The sequence below is a fragment of the Lissotriton vulgaris genome, chromosome 5, assembly GCF_964263255.1.
Source record: "Lissotriton vulgaris chromosome 5, aLisVul1.2, whole genome shotgun sequence".
NCBI classification, from domain to species: domain Eukaryota; kingdom Metazoa; phylum Chordata; class Amphibia; order Caudata; family Salamandridae; genus Lissotriton; species Lissotriton vulgaris.
The window spans coordinates 1,911,708,526-1,911,733,486 of record NC_141693.1 but is presented as its reverse complement, the minus strand read 5'-3'; the positions used below and the strand labels follow the sequence as shown (position 1 = coordinate 1,911,733,486).

Here is a 24,961-nt window from a genome sequence, read left to right as displayed (position 1 = left end):
CTTCCTGTATCGTCTCCTCCTCTGTACCATGGCAAATGTGAATAACTGCCTGTTAAAGTTAGCTCTTTAACCCCTCCCATGCTCATGACGGAGCCGCTCCGTCATGAGCATCGGCTGAGCTGTGCTCATGACGGAGCGGTTCCGTCATGGCCCTGCCGCCGCGCCTGCGCGGCGCTTTCTATTGAGCGGGCGGGGCCATGACGGAACCGCTCTGTCATGAGCATAGCTCAACGAGCATGCGAGCGCCGCTCGGCCCCCCCAGCGCTGCGGCGGAATTCCCGCCGCAGCGAAGGGGTTAAAGTGCTTCTGCTTTCAGTGCTTGTTCCTGAGTGCGTAAAAACGTTATACATTTACACTTCATTTGGGGATCGGTTGGGTCCAGTCCTCTAGGATAGTAGTTCTACATGAGTTTATTCCTCTATCCAAGAACGCTCTCCTTATTCACGCTGGTTGCAGTTTCTTACAGTGACATACAAGATGAATAAAATCTTCCTTTTTACTGCTGCAAAGTCAGCATTCTTTTTTCTCCAAGTGTTTCCAGTAGGGAACTCCCAAACCGCAATGCCGTTAGTTGTCTTTTTATATGAATAGAGAAAGTAGAATCTAGGTAGGCTGCTTGTTTAAGGATTTTGTAGTTATTGATCTCTGTCCATGAGTGAGATCTTTGGGAAAAGATGCTTTTGTCAACTAGCAGCGAGTGGAATTTTGCGGCTTTAGTCAGTGCCAGCTTGAATGTTGGAAAACGCATGTGTAGGTCTTGCCTGACGTTGCAGCGCGCATGCGTTGCTCCCTCTGCAAGCCCTCTTGTAATCGATAACATTCAGAAGTGGAGTGTAGTCTCCGCCTCGTATTTTATTGGCTTGCGTCATCGTTGCGTCATTGTTTATGGTAAACTCTGGCTTTTTATTGCGAGTGAGGCTTTTTAGTCGCGTCTTATTACCGCCCTGTCTCCTTTTTGTTCCGCCCACCCAGACTGCATGTTTTACTGGTGAAGTAACACGGTCTCTTTTATAAGCCTGTTAAGCACTCTTTCATTTTCTTTTTCAGTGCGGTCCGCTTCGGCCGTGTCTGTTAATCATTTTCAGCGCTGTCCGCTTCAGGTTCGCTTGTTAATTTACTTATTTGTGTTTCTGTACCAACCGACTCATGTGTTTCTGCATAAATAAAATAAAATTAAAAAAAAGATGCAAATCATGTGACTACAAAAATGTTTCAATCAGAATACTAGAGTAGAGATTAAGTCCAGGACTAGGTATCAGTCCATCAAGTTGTCAGCAGCAATGGTGAAGGTTGCAGCCACATCAGTACAAAAAAACAAAAAAGGTGAGATCTCGCCTGCACTATTATATCAAGCTGTGCAAGCTGCAGTATGGTATTTCGGATGTTCTAGGCTCTCACAACCTCCTCAAGATATCCAAATTGCGTGTGAACCTGTGCGCTGCAATCATTAAATAATTATTAATACTTTGTGAGTAACATTCAAAAAGTATCCAGGCTCGTTACAACCCTCAGAAATGATCCACAGTTCCTGTAGTTCTGAACCTTTGGAATGAGGGATTTAATAGAATTGTTTCCAAGCTTCGTCTTGGGCCAGTGACCTGTGGGCCCTTTCAACAGGAAGCTATCAGACAGAGTCACTCTACAAAATACTCAATCCGGCTCTATTCCACACTCTTCGGCACCCCAAGCAGGCACTTATTATTTCTTGAGTTCTCCCATCTTGATCTTCCATTCTGAAATGCACAGTTTTAAGTTATTGAGTGAGTGTCTGAACACTTCTTTTCAAAGTGTACAGGGCAACCGCAGTAAAGCTCACCCTGCCTTCCATTTAAGTGACTCTTGTCGTCGGAGTTTAAATGCTTCTGCTTTAGATCCAATTTAATACCTAAAAAGTCCTCTTTGTATGCTAGGGTGGCTTTCATATTCCTCATATTCTCTGAGAGAGAAGGAATTAGAAGGTAATTAGAGTAGTCTTACCAGCCTACTGGTATGAGGTAATTCACTTATAAGAGATCCTGTACAAAATAATGTGGTCCAATATGGAGCTCTTTTCGTGTTGGGGTTTGGTACAGTAATCTATCAGATCATTATTCTTAAAATGCAAAATAGGACACAACTGAATTTTCGTCACCACCCCAATGTAGATTTAGATCCTTATGGAAGACACTAGGTGCCGATAATATGCAAGCAGGAATGTTTTCAATGCATTGCAGCACAAACGAGGAATTTTCCTACAGAGGATGGTACAAAACATTAAATCCTGTGGATATAGAGAGATTCGATTTCAGTGACACATTAAAACATTGAAAGGTGGAGAGAGATCCTCGTACTATGTATTTACTTTGTAGGGAGTTTTATAACCCATTTCATCAGATTTTTCATTATGATCAATATAAATATAATGAAATAATCAGGTGGGAGGTGAGATTCCACTTTGATTTAGGAGGAAAAATGGCTCCAAGTTTCATTCAAATCTATGCTAAGTTCATTGATCACACCAGCAATGCCTGTTTGAGGACAAGGAAGAAAATAGTTGCTGGACTTTAGTGTTGGTTTAGGAATGGGGGATAGAGTGATCCGAAGGAGGTTATAGTGTTCAGCCTATAGGATATAAGGTTGGTGAAGGTCATTGAAGGTCTCTGTAATGAAATGGTAGAGATAAAAACACTCATCTACAGGTCAGCAAAGAGGTGATTAAGAGCACATCTGAAAGGCATCTCTGGTCATGAAGGGCATCTCTGGTCGTGAGTAATTCTAAAATGGCATGGGTGATCTGTGATTCCTGAAAAGAGGATAATTACTTGACAACAAGGTTATTTTCATCTAAGCACCAAACAAAGGCTGCGCTAATGAAATGCTCATAAAAGGGGTTGGTAATGCGACTTGCTTGAATCCAGAGGCAAAGTGAGCAAGGGACTCACGTCTGAGCATACCCTGCCACACTTATGGCGGCCAAAAGCGGTACAAAATTTGCTACCCATTTCAATTCCTAAAAGAGAACATCAGGGTTCTAGGGGAGAAGATTGGGCTCTGTTGAGTTTATTGTGTCACATGAGAGCGCATTGAAATTGTAAAGTGTTTCTTTAAGGACACAGCCTACCTACCGGTTTTAGATTGCAATCCTACAGCTGTTTATGAGCCATATGAGACATCAGTGTTGCAGTACACTTGCGGCTAGAGGTGAAATTTCTGTGTGGTCTCTGGAAATGGAAGCTAGTAGTGTCTTCCTCTTTTTGGGTGTTCAATAGAGGTCCAGCAGTTGTCAAAATATCAGCAATATTTTTGCTCTTTAGCCAGAGCAGTGGCTAGATCCCTAACTCTACAGAATTGGAAGTCTGATAAGTCACCTTCGATCCAGCACTGGCAAGAGTAGATGGCCAAGACATACATTTGGGAGGAAGCATACACCAAACATATAGAGTCTCTTCGTAGATTTCTATTGACCTGGTCAGGGTTTTCCAACAATGCATTTTAAAATGGAAGTCAACACTCACACCCCCAAAGGGTCATAGAGCTAACCCATTATATAGACGGTATTTGACCAAGAGGGCATCTAACTTTTGTTTACTAAACTGCACTTTATCATTTTGGTTTTAATTGGATGTAAAACAAGATGCTGCTATCGACATAATGGTTATCTCTCTTTCGTATATTTAAGTGATATTTGCACTCTATCATCGATCTTCTACTGTTAGCACCTTATTCCCTCCGTACTAGCACTTTACCGATGCATTCATGAATTAATTGTCCTAGTGGATATATGCTGTAATTTCTTATATGTTGTTGATATTCCTTGATCCCACTCTTAGCACTTTATCTTCATCGCACTTGCACTTTATGGATGTATTCAGGAATCAACTGCTTTAATGTATATAAGATGTATTATGCAATTGTGTAGTCTTTTTCTTTTTGTTGTCGTTTTTCTTTCTGTTGGTAATCCACTCGATAAAAAAAATAAAAAAACATTCTACTCACACCAAGGGCATATCGAACATCCTCCTCATTCACAAGGCAGATTAGACAACCTTCTTACATTCAGGGTACCTCAAACATTCTCCTCACACACAGGCCAAGTCAAACATCCTCCTCATACACAGGCCAAGTCAAACATCCTCCTCACACACAGGTCAGCTCAAACATCCTCCACACACAGGGCAGCTCAAACTTCCTCCTCACACACAGGGCAGCTCAAACATCCTCCTCACACACAGGGCAGACCAAAGAGGAATGAAGAGAGGTGGAATGAGAGGGAGTTGGCTCAGGGTTGGTATTGAATCTCATTCTAAAACATACATTCGAGAGCTCACTTGTGGCAACTGTCCCAGCGTTTAAAATAGATTTATTTGTATCTCAATGTTCTGTTGTTTTTGCTTTTATTGCTGCTTCAAAGGACTGTGAATATGTTGTTGAGATAAAGCCAGGACCCTCTGTGAGGCAGTGGGATCAACGTTGGTTATAATAATTAATTATCTGTATTGTCCATTGACTAAATGGCTTCAGGATTGAAGTGCATTGGCAGAGTTGTACTGAGACCAAAACCTGATGCACTGCAGGACGGAGAGAAAGTAAACATTAGTTTAGCTAGGGTTTTAACAAAATAGTTAAGAGTTTGTACTGCTCAGGATCAGGACTGACAAGCTGCTAAATATAATGTTTTAATTTCTATAGCCACAAAATGTTACCACAATAAAGAATATGTGACTGAAAATGAAATTAGTTTTACTCTGAACTTATTGAGAATATAAATGTTGATTTATCTAAAGTTACAGTAACAACACTTGGTATTTTAAATTCCAGTTCAGGAAGCTAAATGGTAAAGGCGAGAGGTGAGTTTCAAAACTCCTTCCAGATGTAGACATGTAACTGTAAAAGATGACCCCCAGTGATTTCAAGGCCACTGACCCCGATCCAAGGACAGAGCTGAAAGAACCAGTCAGGAAGGAGGAATATAAGGCCTGATTTCAGGGGCACCACTACATATTAGGCCGAAGTCGACAGTGAAGCTGTCTGGTTTGCTGAAGACATCTAGGGGACGTTCAAAAAGCTTCACTGGCAATGCATTCTGCCCATTGCTTATCAATGGCTTTGTGGTTTCCCATTTGGTTGCTTTCTATTTGCTGACTTTATTTGTTTTAGGCTATCAAGATTGAGTAGTCCATCCTGTGGAGTAGATCTGTTTAATGTATCCTTCCAAAAGCTTTCTCTCTTTAAATAGGTCTTTAAATTTAGTTCTTATGCTGTTATATTTGCTGAGGTCAAATGTCAGGGTCTGTCTTCCGAGGGAGCTCGGTGTTTACTTTTAGTTCTCGGACTTCAAAGCGAGAAGATTTTTATGTAACAATACTACTGGGTACACATGTGAGACAAAAGACTGTAGGATGTTATTGTTTCTAGCACACAACAAAGTTTCAATGTCTGTAAATAAACGTTAAAAATATTTCAGAATATATCATAATTAGTAAAGCACAAAAGAAGCACTTTTTAAAAAAAATTGAAGTGCTGAGGAAACATATTTTAATACACAATACACTTGCTGATGCCATTTCCACACATTAGAATTGTTGTGTTGTATAGTTTTATCAGTAAAGCTGTATATCTGTGCAAATGTAAAAGCCATTTCAATTGAAAATGTGCTGCATGTAATGGCAGTGTGCTATCACAAAATGCCACCTCAACTCTACACCAGTCCACAACACACTATGACACTGTACAGCCTTCTTTGCTACGCCACTTTACACCACTCCACTCTCACCCACTTTACTCCATTCTATGCTGCATCACTCCACGGTCCTCCACTCTACCACACTTCACAACCCCTCTACTTTATGACACAATACTCCACCTAACTCTATGCCACTTCCGACCTCTCCACAACACTCTAGGTCACTTTACTCCACTCAATGCCACTCCAATCTACACCACTCGGTGCCACTTTACCACACTCTATGCCACTTTATGCCTCCCCACTCTATGCCACAAACTTTAGCCATGCTGAACAGTAACCATGCTAGTGTACAACATGGCTTAAACGCATTAGCAAAGCCAACTGCTCTTGCATAGGCGAGACCTATTGGCTTTGCCAATACTTGTTAGTACTGGTTTGTGGTTAAAGTATGGATTGCATCTGTTGCCAGTCACTGCAATGATATGGTGGCTCCTTTCTAAGGGGGCAACACGTTGTGCCCCTATAGCACATTATATAATACGTTTTATATGAGTTAGGTCACCTTTACGTGACAGTGTGGCTCCAAATCAGTCTATATACTTCTTCAAAACTTACTTTGACCCCAGATGTTTTATATACTCTCCCACAGTCATATGTGCCTTGTCTGCATTGCCATTGCCCTCCCTTTCACTCCCAGCTTCTGGAAGCCCCCATCAAGTTTTAAGAGTTTCTGACTGTCAACATGAAAGATTTTTACTCACTTGCCCAAGTTCTAATGTACGTCCATTCTGAAAGTAAGAAGAAAACGAAGCAATTGTAAAGTCAAATCTAACAATGGTATTAGATTAAACAAAACTATTTATTAGTATTTATGAAACTTACCCCGTGCTGTAGGAAAAGTGGCTGTATAAAAAGCAAAAATTATACATTAGATCTCAAATCATATCAGTCCATTCTTACTTGTTTTCCTATTTATTGAAATAACCCTTCTACCGCCACACAATCTCACCCTTCCCTCCACCGGTTACTCCTCACGCTATAATTCTATGTGCCCCTCATTCCTCCCTCTTATCCATCCCTCCCGCACTAGCTTACAGTGAGCATTAGTGATGTATCATATCATTTCCAAGTGAATGGTGACGCCCGGAAGTTACATCATTTTCAAATTCTCACAGTACAAGGTGAGGAGTAGGTAATACAAGTATTGGACACTGTACCCGGGGGAGGGGGATTGTCAAGATGCACTCACTTTTTACTTGTAAATAACCATACGAGCAATCGCACTGGGGTGGTTTCTCAATTTTTTCTTGGGGGTTGACTAATCCGATTATACCTTGTTGATTCAGAGTAGATAGACTACTAATTGCATACCTGTGGGTACTAATCAGATTACTTGATAGACTTTGGTCTCATATTAACAGGTCGGAATCATCACTACAAGATAATACGACATATCTAAAATGGAGGCCCCTTGTCTCATTTGAGTCTTTCTCCTGGCCAGCTCACTGCCCGATTTCCAGATAGATTGTCACTTCTATTGTTTTATCATTAAAGCTCTTTTTATCCTTTTCTCTGACACAGAATACTCAACGAATTTTCAAATGTTCCTCACAACATTGAGTAGTGACAAGTGAAAATAAGAATTAAGCCAAAAGCGAGTATCGCTTCAGCTAGGCAGATACATCTATGTATTTATCTAGAAATAGTTATCTAAGTTGTGGTAGCTTTGAAACTTTCAATTTTAGTTTGTTATTATTGCCACATTTTTTGTTCTTTAATGAGGTAATATTACTAGCATATACATATACTAAATGATCTATTCATATATAAAGCTCCTTGTTTTAAGATATTTAGGTTTTCGCTTTTCTTCCGTATTTATCCATAAAGAGTTTTTTTTCTTATTGGATGTACTCACATTTATGTATTTGTCCTATGAAAAAGGGTGTTTCTACCACAATTTTTCAACACTTGTACAAAAAAAGGAAAACGATAGGGATTGGTGTTTTAATAAATTGCCATACATAATGCCATATACAATTTTATTATTATTTATTTAATATGTGTGTAGGGACCAGACGGCGCAGCGGGCTGGCGCAGCGGGCGCGCCGGACGCGCGCCGAAGCCGCGCCTAAGCCAAGCCCGTCTGCGCCCGTCCGCGGCCGACCGGGGCCAGGCCCAGACCCCTACATCTCGGGCGTGCCACGGGCAGTCCTACACAAGTAAGAGGCTGAGAGACCTCTGCCCCCCTCCACTCACGGCCTGTCGCCACCTGATGGAGCCACTTGACCTGGGTCCATGTCCTCATTGTACATTCAAAGGGAGGTGTTTATTGCCGGTTGTCCCTGACCCTGAAGCGATTATTGTTAATGGGGGGCTCTTAAATTGTAGATCCTTCAGCAAACATTCCCTCCAACTGTGGGATCTCTTACAAGATGAGGCCCTGAATATACTATTTTTAACTGAAACCTGGTTAGGAGAACATTCTGATCCAGACATAGTGGATACAATTCCGCCAGGTTACACCCTCCATAGACTTGATAGAGAAAAGGGAAGGGGAGGTGGTATTGCCATCATTGTCAAACACCCTTTTGAGTGTGTTCTAAAACCAGTAAAAATTGATAACAGCGAAGCTGGTGAATTTAACATCAAACTGACCCAACACGAGGCAATTTCGGGCATCCTAATATACAGATCTCCAGGCTCTCTGGGCAACTTCCGAAGTAGCTTACTGGAAGGGGTCACTCAGACTGCGATCAAACACAATAAAGTATTGGTGTTGGGGGATCTGAATTTACATCTAGAGGATCCCCTACAGCAGGAGGCAGAGGATGTCCGTCTAGTCCTACAAGAATTACAACTGGACTTGCTAAGTGTTGCTGCCACACATGAGAAGGGTCACTGTTTGGACCCTATCTTCGCCAGTTGGGACATGATAAAGGCACTTACCCCCTGTCAGCTCCCTTGGACCTACCACTTCTTGGTCCCTTTCCAATGTTCTTACCAGCCATACAGGGCCACTGAGAATGGGATTAAGAATGTTATGAGACGTAAATGGAGACAATATTCTCAAGAGAACTTCATATGCGGCATCCAGAAAGCGCAACCACCGCTTGCCACGGACAGTGATCAGGCCAATAATGAATTTAATCAGCTTGTGACTGCCACCCTGGATGAGCTAGTTCCCATGAGTAAGGGTAAAACCAGAGAAGGTAGACAACGCACTGCCCCGTGGTTCACTCCGGAACTCCAGCAAATCAAGTCTAATTGTAAAAAACTTGAAAGGAGCTGGAGAAGGAACCCGAGCGAACAGGGTAAAAACAGCTATAGCTTAGCACACAGAAGCTATCAGTACGCGGTGCGTAGAGCTAAAGCTAAATATTTCCAGACACGCATTGAGGTCGCCGAGAGCTCCTCACGCGAATTGTTCAAAATATACAAGGAAATATCATTAGTCTCCAGCTCTAACACACCCCTAAGGGCCACCGTGGAGGGATGCAATAGAGTCGCTAACTTCTTTTCCAACAAAGTCAAAGCCATTTATGCCTCCTTCACCCAACAACCAGGAAAGGGCATAGACTTTAGAGCAGGCGGTTCGCCTATGGCTCCTGACTCTTCGTTGCAAACTTTCGAGGTACCTGCCGCTGATAGGCTAATAAAGATCTGTCGCAGCGTGAAGTCCGGCTCCCCCAACGACCCGGCACCGGCCTGGGTCATCTCAGAGGGTCTTGTAGCCCTGGAACCATACATCAGACATGTCTTACAGACCTCCTTTTCCACTCAACAAGTCCCGGAGGAGTGGAAGAAGGCCATAGTACTGCCAATAAGGAAAAAACCGAATGTAAGCATCGAGGTGCTGGAAAACCTCAGACCTATTTCCTTATTGCCGTATGTGGCGAAAGTGGCTGAGAAGGTGGTCAATGCTCAGCTCACTGAGCACCTGGAGAGAGGGAACCTACTTCATCCCTCACAATCAGGATTTAGGGCGGGCTACTCAACTGAGACAGCTCTCCTACGTGCCACTGAGACTTTAAGAGCAGGGGCGGATGCAGGACACACAATGGCCCTGATCATGCTCGACCTCAGCGCGGCTTTTGACACCGTAGCGCATTCCATCCTGCTACGGTGTCTGAGTGAAGCTGGGGTCGTTGGTCCTGCGCTGTACTGGCTACAGTCGTTTCTCACAGTAAGATGTTTCCAGGTACAGCAAGGGACATGTCGTTCGGTAGAGATGCCACTAGACCAGGGAGTGCCTCAGGGCTCAGCTTTGAGCCCTACTCTTTATAATCTTTACATGGCCTCCCTGGCGAAGGTGGTACAATCATTTGGGGTGGAATTGGTATCATACGCCGACGACACCCAGCTGCTGATTTCTCTATCGCAGAACACCACCAACACCCCCACCAACTTTAAGTCCTGTATGCAGGCGCTAGCTGAGTGGATGGACTCCCACTGCCTAAAACTCAATGGCTCTAAGACAGAGGTGCTGGTAGTGGGGGGAAAAAGCAAAAGCTGGTCAGCCGAGTGGTGTCCTTCGTGCCTTGGCCCTACTCCCATACCTTGTGAGGAGGCTAAGAATCTAGGAGTCTGGATCAACCCCACCCTCTCCTGTGATGGCCACATAAGGCGTCTTGTGGGCAAATGTTTTGGAGTACTGAAGACCCTAAACAAAACCTTAGACCTACTACCCATAGCGGCCAGAAGGACACTGACGCAGGCATTCGTGACCTCTCGGATGGACTATGGAAACATCTTGTTCCTAGGGTCCAACGAGGGCTGCCTTGGCCGCCTGCAAGTTATCCAGAATTCCGCCGCTAGACTGGTGCTAAGAAGACCCAGGAGAGCAAATTCTCAGAAGGCTCTGGATGCGCTTCACTGGCTGAATGTGAAGAAACGCGTGCTGTTTAAATGCCTCCTCTTCTGTCACCGAATTGTCTGGGGCAGGTCGCCCGCCTACCTTAGGGACTTAGTCAGCCGCTACGAACCAACAAGGACCCTCCGGTCGGAGGGTTCCGGGCTGCTGACAGTTCCCAGGATAAGGAAGGCCAGAATGGGTGGACGATCTTTTGCGTTCCAAGCAGCTCAACACTGGAACAAACTTCCTCCTGCTCTGAGACTAGAGAGCAGTGAAGCGCTGTTCAGGGCTAAGCTCAAAACACAACTATACACTGTGTAGGGACAAAGGCTCTCTATGGTGATCGTTAGTAGCTCTTAGCGCGGGGACACGCCGAGATGGCGTTACTGAGCGCTCTATAAGCTCTTTATTATTATTAAGGTTTCAATAAACACACATTGTGAGCGCTTACCCTATCCAAATACCACTAACACATTAAGGTAGTTGTTGGACTGGGCCCTCCACGCAGGGTCACCCCCAAACCTTTTGCCTTCACCCCTCATGTTTTCTGAACCCATTTTTGTTGGCTTTTAGGACTTTACCAGTGCTATCCAGTGCTTAAATGCTTGTGCTCTCTCCTTTAAAGTTGGTAACACTGGCTTTCACCCAATTGGCTCATTTAATTTACTTACAAGTCCCTAGCAAAGGGGTACTCACTGTACTCCAAGGCTGTACATTAAATGCTCTTAGTGTGCTTTCAGCACTTGTTGTGCCACCCTCAATATAATGGGGGATGCTTGTGATTGAGCGCTACTATGAATAGAAGAAACCCAGCGATGTGGGTCAAATGTCCTTGTGGCAAAAGAGAGGACCTGGAACATTTTATGCTGCTCTGCAAAGCTTATGATCAGGCCACCCCAAATAAGATAATTAGGTCTTATGTAGAGAGTAGCTTGACAACACAGCATACTTTTTTTGCTAAGTGATCTCATGGGCTATGTAACGAAAGCAACTGTCCAGTATTCAATACTAAGCTGGGATATTCGTGAAAAACACTAGGTTGCCTAATTAGTCGGCTTAGTGTTAATGCAAGCTCACCAGCTTAAATACCTTGTAGCCCAACAACTTTTTAACATGGTTTTATTATCTTAAGTATTTTATCGATATGGAATGGTATAACATGTTTTTACCATACAGCATTTTTTTTTGGTAGCTATTGAACTCTAAAGTGTGATTTATATATTTGTATGTGTGGAAGGCAGCCATGTTTTGTACTGTGGGTGGAAAGCAATGTAATTAATTCTTGGTGACACCCACTTAAGTAGACCTTTAAAACATGTCTCAGTTGAACCATTTCGACCTGGTCAATAAACCTTTGCTAGGTCTTCCTTTTTATTACCTAAAAGTCAATTCTAGGGTAGGCTCTAAACAGTCCTTGGGCATGGTACATTGTATTTAAAAGGTTGGACATGTTCTTTTAAATTTAATAAGTCCTGGTAGTGAAAAGCATTTAAATGTGTTACATTATTACACTTAATAAGTGCTAACCTTTGATTGGGAACAGGTAGGAAAGTCAAGTTTGGTTTCTAACGAATTGTAATTTAAAACCCTCTCTAATGGTACAGTTGGATTTTAACTCACAATTCTGAATGACTGGACCTGCTCCATTCATCTCAGGCTCCCTGATGTGACTTCAAGAGTCAGCTGACTGACCTCCTTTTTAGTGCTACTGGGACATAACAAGCTTCAGAGGCCTCAGTGTATGTATAAAGCTCCTTGTTTTAAGATATTTAGGTTTTCGCTTTTCTTCTGTATTTATCCATAATGAGTTTTTTTCTTATTGGATGTACTCACATTTATGTATTTGTCCTTTGAAAAAGGGTGTTTCTACCACAATTTTTCAACACTTGTACAAAAAAGGATAACGATAGGGGTTGGCGTTTTAATAAATTGCCACACATAATGCCATACACAATTTTATTAAGGTTACAATAAACACATTGTGAGCGCTTACCCTATCCAAATACCACAAACACATTAAGGTAGTTGTTGGACTGGGCCCTCCATGCAGGGTCACCCCCAAACCTTTTGCCTTCACCCCTCATGCTTTCTGAACCCATATTTGTTGGCTTTTAGGACTCTGTGCACTTTACCAGTGCTATCAAGTGCTAAAATGCTTGTGCTCCAACTGGCTAATTTAATTTACTTACAAGTCCCTTGCAAAGGGGTACTCACTGTACTCCAAGTCTGTACATTAAATGCTCTTAGTGTGCACAAAGAGTCAAAGAGTCGGTGAGTCAGTTGATGACTTTGTGTCCAGACTTCGCGAAATGTCTGTAAAGTGTAAATTTGGCAACATGATGGATAAGTTGGTTAGAGACCAACTTATAGTCCAGTGCAACAATAAAAAAATCCAGGAACGGTTGTGGGCAGCCAAAAATCCGAACTTACAAACAGCTATTGACTTGGCCAAGATTGTAGAACAATCTGATGGATGTATGAAAGAACTTGAAAAAAGGATGCTTTCAAGTGACGTTAGTGAAGTGTCTCTTTGTAATCCAACTGTAGGTCCTCAAGATGAAGATGACATTGCTGTTGTTAAAAACAAGAAGTTCTTTAACAAAAAAACAGTTCATGTGAAACCTCAAAATCTTACTAGACCTTTCAATGCAAAACAATGTAACAGGTGCGGTAGTTTTGGTCACACGTCTGACTCGAAATTTTGTTTTGCTGCTAAGCAAGAATGCATGAAGTGTGGTAAATTAGGGCACTATGCAAGAGTGTGTAGGGGTAAAGCTAGCTCTTCTGTGTCTTGTGTGTGACATTCCAAGAGTCACTGATGAAAATAATAAGATTTTGACTGTTCTCATGAGGATGAACCTAAACGGAGAAATAGGCCCAAAGCGTTGTTTACCATTAATGATAAAGATGTTTATTTAATGGTGGACACTGGTTCACGCTACACTATTATTCCTAATAGTGTTTATGTTGAGGTGTGGGGCACGTGGCCACTTCTTCCCAAATACATTTCTCCTGGTGGCTACCAAGGAGAATCCTTAGACATTCTTGGTTATTTTGAAGCAAATATCAGGATTTCCACAAGGCAAATCCAAGGGAAGGTGTATGTTTCTGTGACTGGTCCTGCCATCTTAGGGTCGGTTCACCAGTATGATCTTTGCATCATTGCCAATCCCCGTGCTGAGCCACAGGTGATGGTAGTTGAAGATGATGAATTACTCTCGATCATTTCAAATTTCAAACATGTCTTTGGTGAGAGCTTGGGTTGTTTCAAAGGTTTTCCCCATAGGATCATTTAAAAAAAAGATTAAATTCCTGTGCAACATAAAGTAAGACGAATACCTATTGTCATCAGGGATGAAGTAAAACGTCTTATTGATGACATGTTGCTTTTTGGTGTGATTGAACCCGTGGAGGCCTCTCCTTGGGTTTCGCCGATTGTTGTCACGAAAAAATCGGATGGCAAGCTCCGCTTCTGTGTGGACCTTAGGTCTCTGAATCAATGTGTAGTGGCTGACACCTTTCCCTTGCCCAACATCGCGGAACTTGTCACTACACTCAAGTGAGCTAAGTTTTTTTCTAAACTTGATCTTAGAAGCGCTTACCACCAGATTGATCAACATAAAGATTCAAAAGGTTTAACAGCTTTCATTACTCCGTGGGGCACTTTCCAATTCAAACGACTTCCGTTTGGCCTCAATTCTGCTGCTAGTGTTTTCCAGCGGATGGTTTCTAGCATTTTTGAGGGGGTACAAAATGTTGTTTATTTCCAGGACGACATATTAATTCATGGCCAAACTTCAGATCAACACAATTCCACACTCAAAGTTGTTCTTGACAAGTGGTCTACTGCTGGTCTTACTTTGCGTAGGGATAAGTGTTTGTTTTCAGTGGATCAGGTGGATTATTTAGGATACACCATCACTCCTTTGGGTATCAAACCAAAAAGAGATTTATGTGAGGCTATTCGTTCTGCTCCTCAACCAGTGGATAAGGACCAACTACGTTCCTTTATGGGACTTATCGAATACTATTCGAAGTTTGTCAAAAATTTCTCAGATAAGACTGTCTGTATCAGGTCTTTGCTCGAACGTGGCGTTAGTTTCACCTGGGGAGTCCAACAGCGGGAGTGTTTTGACAACATCAAGAATGAGATATGTAATGCAAAGGTATTGTCTTCTTTTGATGTTCACAATAAGTCCATTGTCACAGTAAATGCCAGTGCGACTGGTTTAGGGGCTATGCTCTCGCAGATCAAGGGTACATCTGAAGTCACTGTTGCTTTTGCTTCGAGGACTTTCACTGAGTCCCAGAAAAACTATTCAGTCATCGAAAGGGAGGCATTGGCTGCTTCTTGGGCCGTTGAGTATTTTCGCACATATGTGTGGGGAATGAAATTCATCATAAGAACAGATCATAAGCCTCTCATCAAAGTTCTTTCTCCTGGAGGCGCAGGAAAGGGTTCTGCAAGGCTTATGAAACTAGCTGCCAAGCTTCAGGAATTCCAGTACTCAGTGTAATATATCCAAGGATGGAAAAACGTACAAGAGGATTGCCTCTCCAGGTTGTCTTTAGACTGGCGTACTTTCCATGGCTCGGAGCTATCTCGGGGTATGGACGATGTGGCTGTTGCATCGGTTGAGGATGCTGTCTTCGTTGGTGAGGGAGTTTTTTCAGCTAGTGACTGGTTGAAGGAAATGGCTGCTGACCACACTCTACAAGAAGTTGTTAAACTCATCAAGCTAGGCCCTAGGCGTGGGAGTTCAGTCTCCATTTCAGTCAGGCCTTTCATCAAGGTATTGGATGAACTTTCAGTTGTAAATAATATTTTGTTTAAAGGAGAGAAGTTCATACCTCCATTTGGTATGAGGAATAAAGTGTTAGCCTTAGCACATGAGGGTCACATGGGACAGACTCTTACGCAAAGTCGCATTAAGGATCACTTTTGGTGGCCAGGCATTGATGCCCAGGTTGTGGAATGGGTTGAGAATTGTTTTATGTGCAGAGAAGGTGAGAAACGTTTAAAGACAGGACCCAAATCCAATTCTGATGCACATATACAAAGTCCTGATTTACCTTGGCACACCATTTGCCTTGACTTCATTGGTCCAATGGGTGAACTGAATGAGAGGGATAGGTTTGCTATGGTTGTTGTGGATGTTTTTTCGAAATGGTTGGTTGTGCATTTCACTAATGACATTACTACAGGAAACACAATCAGATTCTTAGGGAATCCTTTAAAAAATGAGGGTCTACCTTCGGTCATGATTACTGACAATGGGACTCAACTCACTTCTAGGGATATGCAGATATTTTTAAAGGACTGTGGCATTTCACACCATCGTACATCCTTATATAATCCCCAAGGCAACGCAGTATGTGAGAGGGCCAACAAGGTTGTGAAAGGTATTATTCAGATGGCTTCCAGCAATGGGGGTATCGTGAGAAAGATGGTGAGTGAAATCTTGTGGGCTTATCGCACAACCCCTTTAGCCCATGGACACCAATCTCCTTTTCAATTAATAAGGGGACTTGGATGAGAGATGTGGTCACTTTACAAACTCAATCGGGTGATGTCAATCCTCCTACCGTTGCACTTGATTCTGCTCCCTTTTCGATTGGAGACTTGGTCAAAGTTAAAACTGGGAGAGTACAAAGGGGTTTGTCAAAATTTAAGGGTCCTTTCAAAGTGAAAAAGTACTTAATCATTGTGTCATTCTTAACAATGGAGAGTGTTGGATCTTTAGGAGGGTAGCTCTTTATAAGAGAATGAAGACTGTTTCTGCAGGTAATGCTCCCTCCTCTCCATCAAGTGATGGTGGTGATTCTCCTAGTTCTTTGGTTCCTTCTACCAGTGGGTATTTGTTAGCCGCTCATACCCCTGTGGAGTCTTTACCCCACAGTAAGCTCAGTAATTCTAGTGGTGGGGATGCTCATGCTCCTTTGTGCAATACTCCTTCTGTTTTGAATGATTTACTGTGTGCACGTTCTGCAAGGTCTCGTCGACCACCTGCCTATTTGCAAGATTTTATCTGTTAAATTGTGGGGTTTTTTTCGTTTTTTTTTTCTCTTTCCCCTTCTCTTACTATTTTGTTTTGGAAAAAAAGAAAGGGAGAAGATGTGTAGTACATTGCAAGTTATCTTTCTAGTCGTTATGGAACTTATTTGTGCGGTATTCTGTGTTTTGTAATGTTCTGTATTCTACTCTGTGGCAGTTTACTGGTTGCTGCTTCAGTGAAGGGTCCGCTCTTGTTCTACTCTTTATCTCAAATAAAGAACCCTTCAAACTCTACCTACTTGGCCATTGGAACTCATTTACTACATGCCACCCTCAATATAATGGTGGATGCTTGTGATTGAGCGCTACTATGAATAGAAGAAACCCAGCGATGTGGTTCAAATGTCTTTGTGGCAAAAGAGAGGACCTGGAACATTTTATGCTGCTCTGCAAAGTTTCTGATCAGGCCACGCCAAATAAGATAATTAAGGTCTTATGAAGAGAGTAGCTTGACAACACAGCACACATACTTTTTCTGCTAAGTGATCTCATGGGCTATGTAACGAAAGCAACTGGCCAGTATTCAATACTAAGCTGGGATATTCGTGAAAAACACTAGGTTGCCTAAATAGTCGGCTTAGTGTTAAGGCAAGCTCACCAGCTTAAATACCTTGTAGCCAAACGACTTTTTAACATGGTTTTATTCTCTTATGTATTTTATCGATATGGAATGGTATAACAGGTTTTTATCATACAGCATTCTTTTGGGTAGCTATTGAACTCTAAAGTGTGATTTATATATTTGTATGTGTGGAAGGCAGCCATGTTTTGTACTGTGAGCGGAAAGCAATGTAATTAATTCTTGGTGCCACCCACTTAATTAGACCTTTAAAACATGTCTCAGTTGAACCATTTCGACCTGGTGAATAAACCTTTGCTAGGCCTTCCTTTTTATTACCTAAAAGTCAATCCTTGGGTAGGCTCTAAACAGTCCATAGGGCTTGGTGCATTGTATTTAAAAGGTTGGACATGTTCTTTTAAATTTAATAAGTCCTGGTAGTGAAAAGCATTTAAATGTGTTACATTATTACACTTAATAAGTGCTAACATTTGATTGGGAACAGGTAGGAAAGTCAAGTTTGGTTTCTAATGAATAGTAATTTAAAACCCTCTCTGATGGTACAGTTGGATTTTAATTCTAAATGTCTGGACCTGCTTCATTCATCTCAGGCTCCCTGATGTGACTTCAAGAGTCAGCTGACTGACCTCCTGTTTAGTGCTACTGGGACATAACAAGCTTCAGAGGCCTCAGTGTATGTATAAAGCTCCTTGTTTTAAGATATTTAGGTTTTCGCTTTTCTTCTGTATTTATCCATAATGAGTTTTTTTCTTATTGGATGTACTCACATTTATGTATTTGTCCTTTGAAAAAGGGTGTTTCTACCACAATTTTTCAACACTTGTACAAAAAAGGATAACGATAGGGGTTGGCGTTTTAATAAATTGCCACACATAATGCCATACACAATTTTATTAAGGTTACAATAAACACATTGTGAGCGCTTACCCTATCCAAATACCACAAACACATTAAGGTAGTTGTTGGACTAGGCCCTCCATGCAGGGTCACCCCCAAACCTTTTGCCTTCACCCCTCATGTTTTCTGAACCCATATTTGTTGGCTTTTAGGACTCTGTGCACTTTACCAGTGCTATCAAGTGCTAAAATGCTTGTGCTCCAACTGGCTAATTTAATTTACTTACAAGTCCCTTGCAAAGGGGTACTCACTGTACTCCAAGTCTGTACATTAAATGCTCTTAGTGTGCACAAAGAGTCAAAGAGTCGGTGAGTCAGTTGATGACTTTGTGTCCAGACTTCGCGAAATGTCTGTAAAGTGTAAATTTGGCAACATGATGGATAAGTTGGTTAGAGACCAACTTATAGTCCAGTGCAACAATAAAAAAATCCAGGAACGGTTGTGGGCAGCCAAAAATCCGAACTTACAAACAGCTATTGACTTGGCCAAGATTGTAGAACAATCTGATGGATGTATGAAAGAACTTGAAAAAAGGATGCTTTCAAGTGACGTTAGTGAAGTGTCTCTTTGTAATCCAACTGTAGGTCCTCAAGATGAAGATGACATTGCTGTTGTTAAAAACAAGAAGTTCTTTAACAAAAAAACAGTTCATGTGAAACCTCAAAATCTTACTAGACCTTTCAATGCAAAACAATGTAACAGGTGCGGTAGTTTTGGTCACACGTCTGACTCGAAATTTTGTTTTGCTGCTAAGCAAGAATGCATGAAGTGTGGTAAATTAGGGCACTATGCAAGAGTGTGTAGGGGTAAAGCTAGCTCTTCTGTGTCTTGTGTGTGACATTCCAAGAGTCACTGATGAAAATAATAAGATTTTGACTGTTCTCATGAGGATGAACCTAAACGGAGAAATAGGCCCAAAGCGTTGTTTACCATTAATGATAAAGATGTTTATTTAATGGTGGACACTGGTTCACGCTACACTATTATTCCTAATAGTGTTTATGTTGAGGTGTGGGGCACGGGGCCACTTCTTCCCAAATACATTTCTCCTGGTGGCTACCAAGGAGAATCCTTAGACATTCTTGGTTATTTTGAAGCAAATATCAGGATTTCCACAAGGCAAATCCAAGGGAAGGTGTATGTTTCTGTGACTGGTCCTGCCATCTTAGGGTCGGTTCACCAGTATGATCTTTGCATCATTGCCAATCCCCGTGCTGAGCCACAGGTGATGGTAGTTGAAGATGATGAATTACTCTCGATCATTTCAAATTTCAAACATGTCTTTGGTGAGAGCTTGGGTTGTTTCAAAGGTTTTTCCCATAGGATCATTTAAAAAAAAGATTAAATTCCTGTGCAACATAAAGTAAGACGAATACCTATTGTCATCAGGGATGAAGTAAAATGTCTTATTGATGACATGTTGCTTTTTGGTGTGATTGAACCCGTGGAGGCCTCTCCTTGGGTTTCGCCGATTGTTGTCACGAAAAAATCGGATGGCAAGCTCCGCTTCTGTGTGGACCTTAGGTCTCTGAATCAATGTGTAGTGGCTGACACCTTTCCCTTGCCCAACATCGCGGAACTTGTCACTACACTCAAGGGAGCTAAGTTTTTTTCTAAACTTGATCTTAGAAGCGCTTACCACCAGATTGATCAACATAAAGATTCAAAAGGTTTAACAGCTTTCATTACTCCGTGGGGCACTTTCCAATTCAAACGACTTCCGTTTGGCCTCAATTCTGCTGCTAGTGTTTTCCAGCGGATGGTTTCTAGCATTTTTGAGGGGGTACAAAATGTTGTTTATTTCCAGGACGACATATTAATTCATGGCCAAACTTCAGATCAACACAATTCCACACTCAAAGTTGTTCTTGACAAGTGGTCTACTGCTGGTCTTACTTTGCGTAGGGATAAGTGTTTGTTTTCAGTGGATCAGGTGGATTATTTAGGATACACCATCACTCCTTTGGGTATCAAACCAAAAAGAGATTTATGTGAGGCTATTCGTTCTGCTCCTCAACCAGTGGATAAGGACCAACTACGTTCCTTTATGGGACTTATCGAATACTATTCGAAGTTTGTCAAAAATTTCTCAGATAAGACTGTCTGTATCAGGTCTTTGCTCGAACGTGGCGTTAGTTTCACCTGGGGTGTCCAACAGCAGGAGTGTTTTGACAACATCAAGAATGAGATATGTAATGCAAAGGTATTGTCTTCTTTTGATGTTCACAATAAGTCCATTGTCACAGTAAATGCCAGTGCGACTGGTTTAGGGGCTATGCTCTCGCAGATCAAGGGTACATCTGAAGTCACTGTTGCTTTTGCTTCGAGGACTTTCACTGAGTCCCAGAAAAACTATTCAGTCATCGAAAGGGAGGCATTGGCTGCTTCTTGGGCCGTTGAGTATTTTCGCACATATGTGTGGGGAATGAAATTCATCATAAGAACAGATCATAAGCCTCTCATCAAAGTTCTTTCTCCTGGAGGCGCAGGAAAGGGTTCTGCAAGGCTTATGAAACTAGCTGCCAAGCTTCAGGAATTTCAGTACTCAGTGTAATATATCCAAGGATGGAAAAACGTACAAGAGGATTGCCTCTCCAGGTTGTCTTTAGACTGGCGTACTTTCCATGGCTCGGAGCTATCTCGGGGTATGGACATTGTGGCTGTTACATCGGTTGAGGATGCTGTCTTCGTTGGTGAGGGAGTTTTTTCAGCTAGTGACTGGTTGAAGGAAATGGCTGCTGACCACACTCTACAAGAAGTTGTTAAACTCATCAAGCTAGGCCCTAGGCGTGGGAGTTCAGTCTCCATTTCAGTCAGGCCTTTCATCAAGGTATTGGATGAACTTTCAGTTGTAAATAACATTTTGTTTAAAGGAGAGAAGTTCATACCTCCATTTGGTATGAGGAATAAAGTGTTAGCCTTAGCACATGAGGGTCACATGGGACAGACTCTTACGCAAAGTCGCATTAAGGATCACTTTTGGTGGCCAGGCATTGATGCCCAGGTTGTGGAATGGGTTGAGAATTGTTTTATGTGCAGAGAAGGTGAGAAACGTTTAAAGACAGGACCCAAATCCAATTCTGATGCACATATACAAAGTCCTGATTTACCTTGGCACACCATTTGCCTTGACTTCATTGGTCCAATGAGTGAACTGAATGAGAGGGATAGGTTTGCTATGGTTGTTGTGGATGTTTTTTCGAAATGGTTGGTTGTGCATTTCACTAATGACATTACTACAGGAAACACAATCAGATTCTTAGGGAATCCTTTAAAAAATGAGGGTCTACCTTCGGTCATGATTACTGACAATGGGACTCAACTCACTTCTAGGGATATGCAGATATTTTTAAAGGACTGTGGCATTTCACACCATCGTACATCCTTATATAATCCCCAAGGCAACGCAGTATGTGAGAGGGCCAACAAGGTTGTAAAAGGTATTATTCAGATGGCTTCCAGCAATGGGGGTATCGTGAGAAAGATGGTGAGTGAAATCTTGTGGGCTTATCGCACAACCCCTTTAGCCCATGGACACCAATCTCCTTTTCAATTAATAAGGGGACTTGGATGAGAGATGTTGTCACTTTACAAACTCAATCGGGTGATGTCAATCCTCCTACCGTTGCACTTGATTCTGCTCCCTTTTCGATTGGAGACTTGGTCAAAGTTAAAACTGGGAGAGTACAAAGGGGTTTGTCAAAATTTAAGGGTCCTTTCAAAGTGAAAAAGTACTTAATCATTGTGTCATTCTTAACAATGGAGAGTGTTGGATCTTTAGGAGGGTAGCTCTTTATAAGAGAATGAAGACTGTTTCTGCAGGTAATGCTCCCTCCTCTCCATCAAGTGATGGTGGTGATTCTCCTAGTTCTTTGGTTCCTTCTACCAGTGGGTATTTGTTAGCCGCTCATACCCCTGTGGAGTCTTTACCCCACAGTAAGCTCAGTAATTCTAGTGGTGGGGATGCTCATGCTCCTTTGTGCAATACTCCTTCTGTTTTGAATGATTTACTGTGTGCACGTTCTGCAAGGTCTCGTCGACCACCTGCCTATTTGCAAGATTTTATCTGTTAAATTGTGGGTTTTTTTTCGTTTTTTTTTTCTCTTTCCCCTTCTCTTACTATTTTGTTTTGGAAAAAAAGAAAGGGAGAAGATGTGTAGTACATTGCAAGTTATCTTTCTAGTCGTTATGGAACTTATTTGTGCGGTATTCTGTGTTTTGTAATGTTCTGTATTCTACTCTGTGGCAGTTTACTGGTTGCTGCTTCAGTGAAGGGTCCGCTCTTGTTCTACTCTTTATCTCAAATAAAGAACCCTTCAAACTCTACCTACTTGGCCATTGGAACTCATTTACTACATGCCACCCTCAATATAATGGTGGATGCTTGTGATTGAGCGCTACTATGAATAGAAGAAACCCAGCGATGTGGTTCAAATGTCTTTGTGGCAAAAGAGAGGACCTGGAACATTTTATGCTGCTCTGCAAAGTTTCTGATCAGGCCACGCCAAATAAGATAATTAAGGTCTTATGAAGAGAGTAGCTTGACAACACAGCACACATACTTTTTCTGCTAAGTGATCTCATGGGCTATGTAACGAAAGCAACTGGCCAGTATTCAATACTAAGCTGGGATATTCGTGAAAAACACTAGGTTGCCTAAATAGTCGGCTTAGTGTTAAGGCAAGCTCACCAGCTTAAATACCTTGTAGCCCGACGACTTTTTAACATGGTTTTATTCTCTTATGTATTTTATCGATATGGAATGGTATAACAGGTTTTTATCATACAGCATTCTTTTGGGTAGCTATTGAACTCTAAAGTGTGATTTATATATTTGTATGTGTGGAAGGCAGCCATGTTTTGTACTGTGAGCGGAAAGCAATGTAATTAATTCTTGGTGCCACCCACTTAATTAGACCTTTAAAACATGTCTCAGTTGAACCATTTCGACCTGGTGAATAAACCTTTGCTAGGCCTTCCTTTTTATTACCTAAAAGTCAATCCTTGGGTAGGCTCTAAACAGTCCATAGGGCTTGGTGCATTGTATTTAAAAGGTTGGACATGTTCTTTTAAATTTAATAAGTCCTGGTAGTGAAAAGCATTTAAATGTGTTACATTATTACACTTAATAAGTGCTATCCTTTGATTGGGAACAGGTAGGAAAGTCAAGTTTGGTTTCTAATGAATAGTAATTTAAAACCCTCTCTGATGGTACAGTTGGATTTTAATTCTAAATGTCTGGACCTGCTTCATTCATCTCAGGCTCCCTGATGTGACTTCAAGAGTCAGCTGACTGACCTCCTGTTTAGTGCTACTGGGACATAACAAGCTTCAGAGGCCTCACTGCAAATGCCTGCGAATGAAAAGCTGATCTGCTGTACTGGACCTGCTGACCTCTGCAAGAGCGAGACACCGATCCCCAAGAGGTCCCTCCAGGTCCTGCGGCCTTGTGAACTTGCCTCTTCACACTACAGAGATCGCCAGCGCCGCCCGGTAACACAAGATTAGCACTTTGCATTACAGCACCGAAAGTCTGCGGTGACCGCCACTCAAAGCTCCAAACGGCACCCGTCCTCGACTCCTGACAGGATGCTCTTGCAACAGTGACATCCATTCGCGATGCTTTACCTGCTCCTCGTGGCGTCCGCAACCGTGGACTGGACTCTTCGCATCGGACATTGAGGAGATAACTTTTTCAGGTGGACTAACATGGACCCAATCTGTCACGCACTCCATTGCGGATGGCTTCAGCTTGTGACTTTTCCATGGTCTCGCATTACCAGATTACCACTAGTGGTGCTTTGTGCTTTTAAACGCTACTTACCTAAATATTTGAAACAGCATATCTTCGGTTCTATTGATTGGATTTGTGTAGTTATAGTGTGAAATAATGTACTAAATTGTACTCTATTTTTCAGAATTGGTGTGGGATTTTTCTTGTAGTATGTTTTCACTTTATTACTGTTTGAGTGCTACAAAAATACTTTACAAATTGCCTGTAAATTAAGCCTGGCTGGTTTTGGGACAAGCTACCAGAGGGTTAAGCACCAGTTAATTTTGTGACTTTTTGTATTTCACCCTGACAAGGATTGTGGTTGTTGCTTAAATAGGGTTTCACCCTCCTCAGCCAATTAGCCAATTACTCAATCCCTCACAGTAGCGGAAACAGAAGTCCTGGAGGTACTACTTTAAAATCGAATAACCTGTTCCATCTTTTTTATGTATAAAAATAAATTCAGACAGGGTAACAAATTCATTTTTCCTCTGTATATGTATAACAGGACAACAGGAAGCTTCCAGCGGGTGGATGTTTGGGGATATTTAGTACCCAGCAGACCTCACACAGTGCGGTTGGCTTGGTGGCAGCATCACCTCCACTGAATCAGTTGCCACACTGAAGTGTTCTTCAGTTGTCGTCAGTTTTTTTCTCTACGCCAGGGAAGCCTGGAAGCAGTAGCAAGCCAGTCATTCCAAACAGAGGATCTTTTTTCCAGGAAAAACACACTAATGTCTGAAAAAATAAGAGACCTTATTATTTGTTGAGGACCATCATGGTTCACATGGATTAACAGGAGAGCAGATGCAGCTTTGAAGTTCTGCCTTAAATTTGATGATTTTTTGTTGTTTGCTATATAATAAAAAGATCATTATAAAAACCTGATGATTTTTAGATGCCATGGACACCAGTATGTGCTGAAGTGGAAAGCTTTCCCAACAATGAAGCTATTTGCAGTTCTGCTCTGGCATCTAAATGAGGCTGTCAGTAATTAAACAGCCTTTAGATATGTTCCAGTTTTCCTATCTTTAAATAAAGCATTGGGAACTTCTCATGTAACTTTTCTCAGGATGTAGCTTGTACCCAATCACTGCAACATCATCATCGTATGGCCCCTGCTGAAAACAGCTGCATGA

The 24,961-nt window shown here is 42.0% G+C and overlaps 1 protein-coding gene across 1 annotated transcript in view; it reads right to left on the bottom strand.

Annotated features, from left to right (window-relative positions):
• The window catches only part of LOC147717702 (E3 ubiquitin-protein ligase TRIM39-like), a 429,018-nt gene that overhangs the window by 94,467 nt on the left and 309,590 nt on the right, over window positions 1-24,961 (bottom strand). The window contains exons 8-9 of the mRNA XM_086924489.1: window positions 6,548-6,568; window positions 6,427-6,453 (exon numbers count right to left, since the gene is read on the bottom strand). Of these exons, the coding sequence (XP_086780615.1) occupies window positions 6,427-6,453; window positions 6,548-6,568 (48 nt within the window). The remainder of the gene's footprint in view (window positions 1-6,426; window positions 6,454-6,547; window positions 6,569-24,961) is intronic.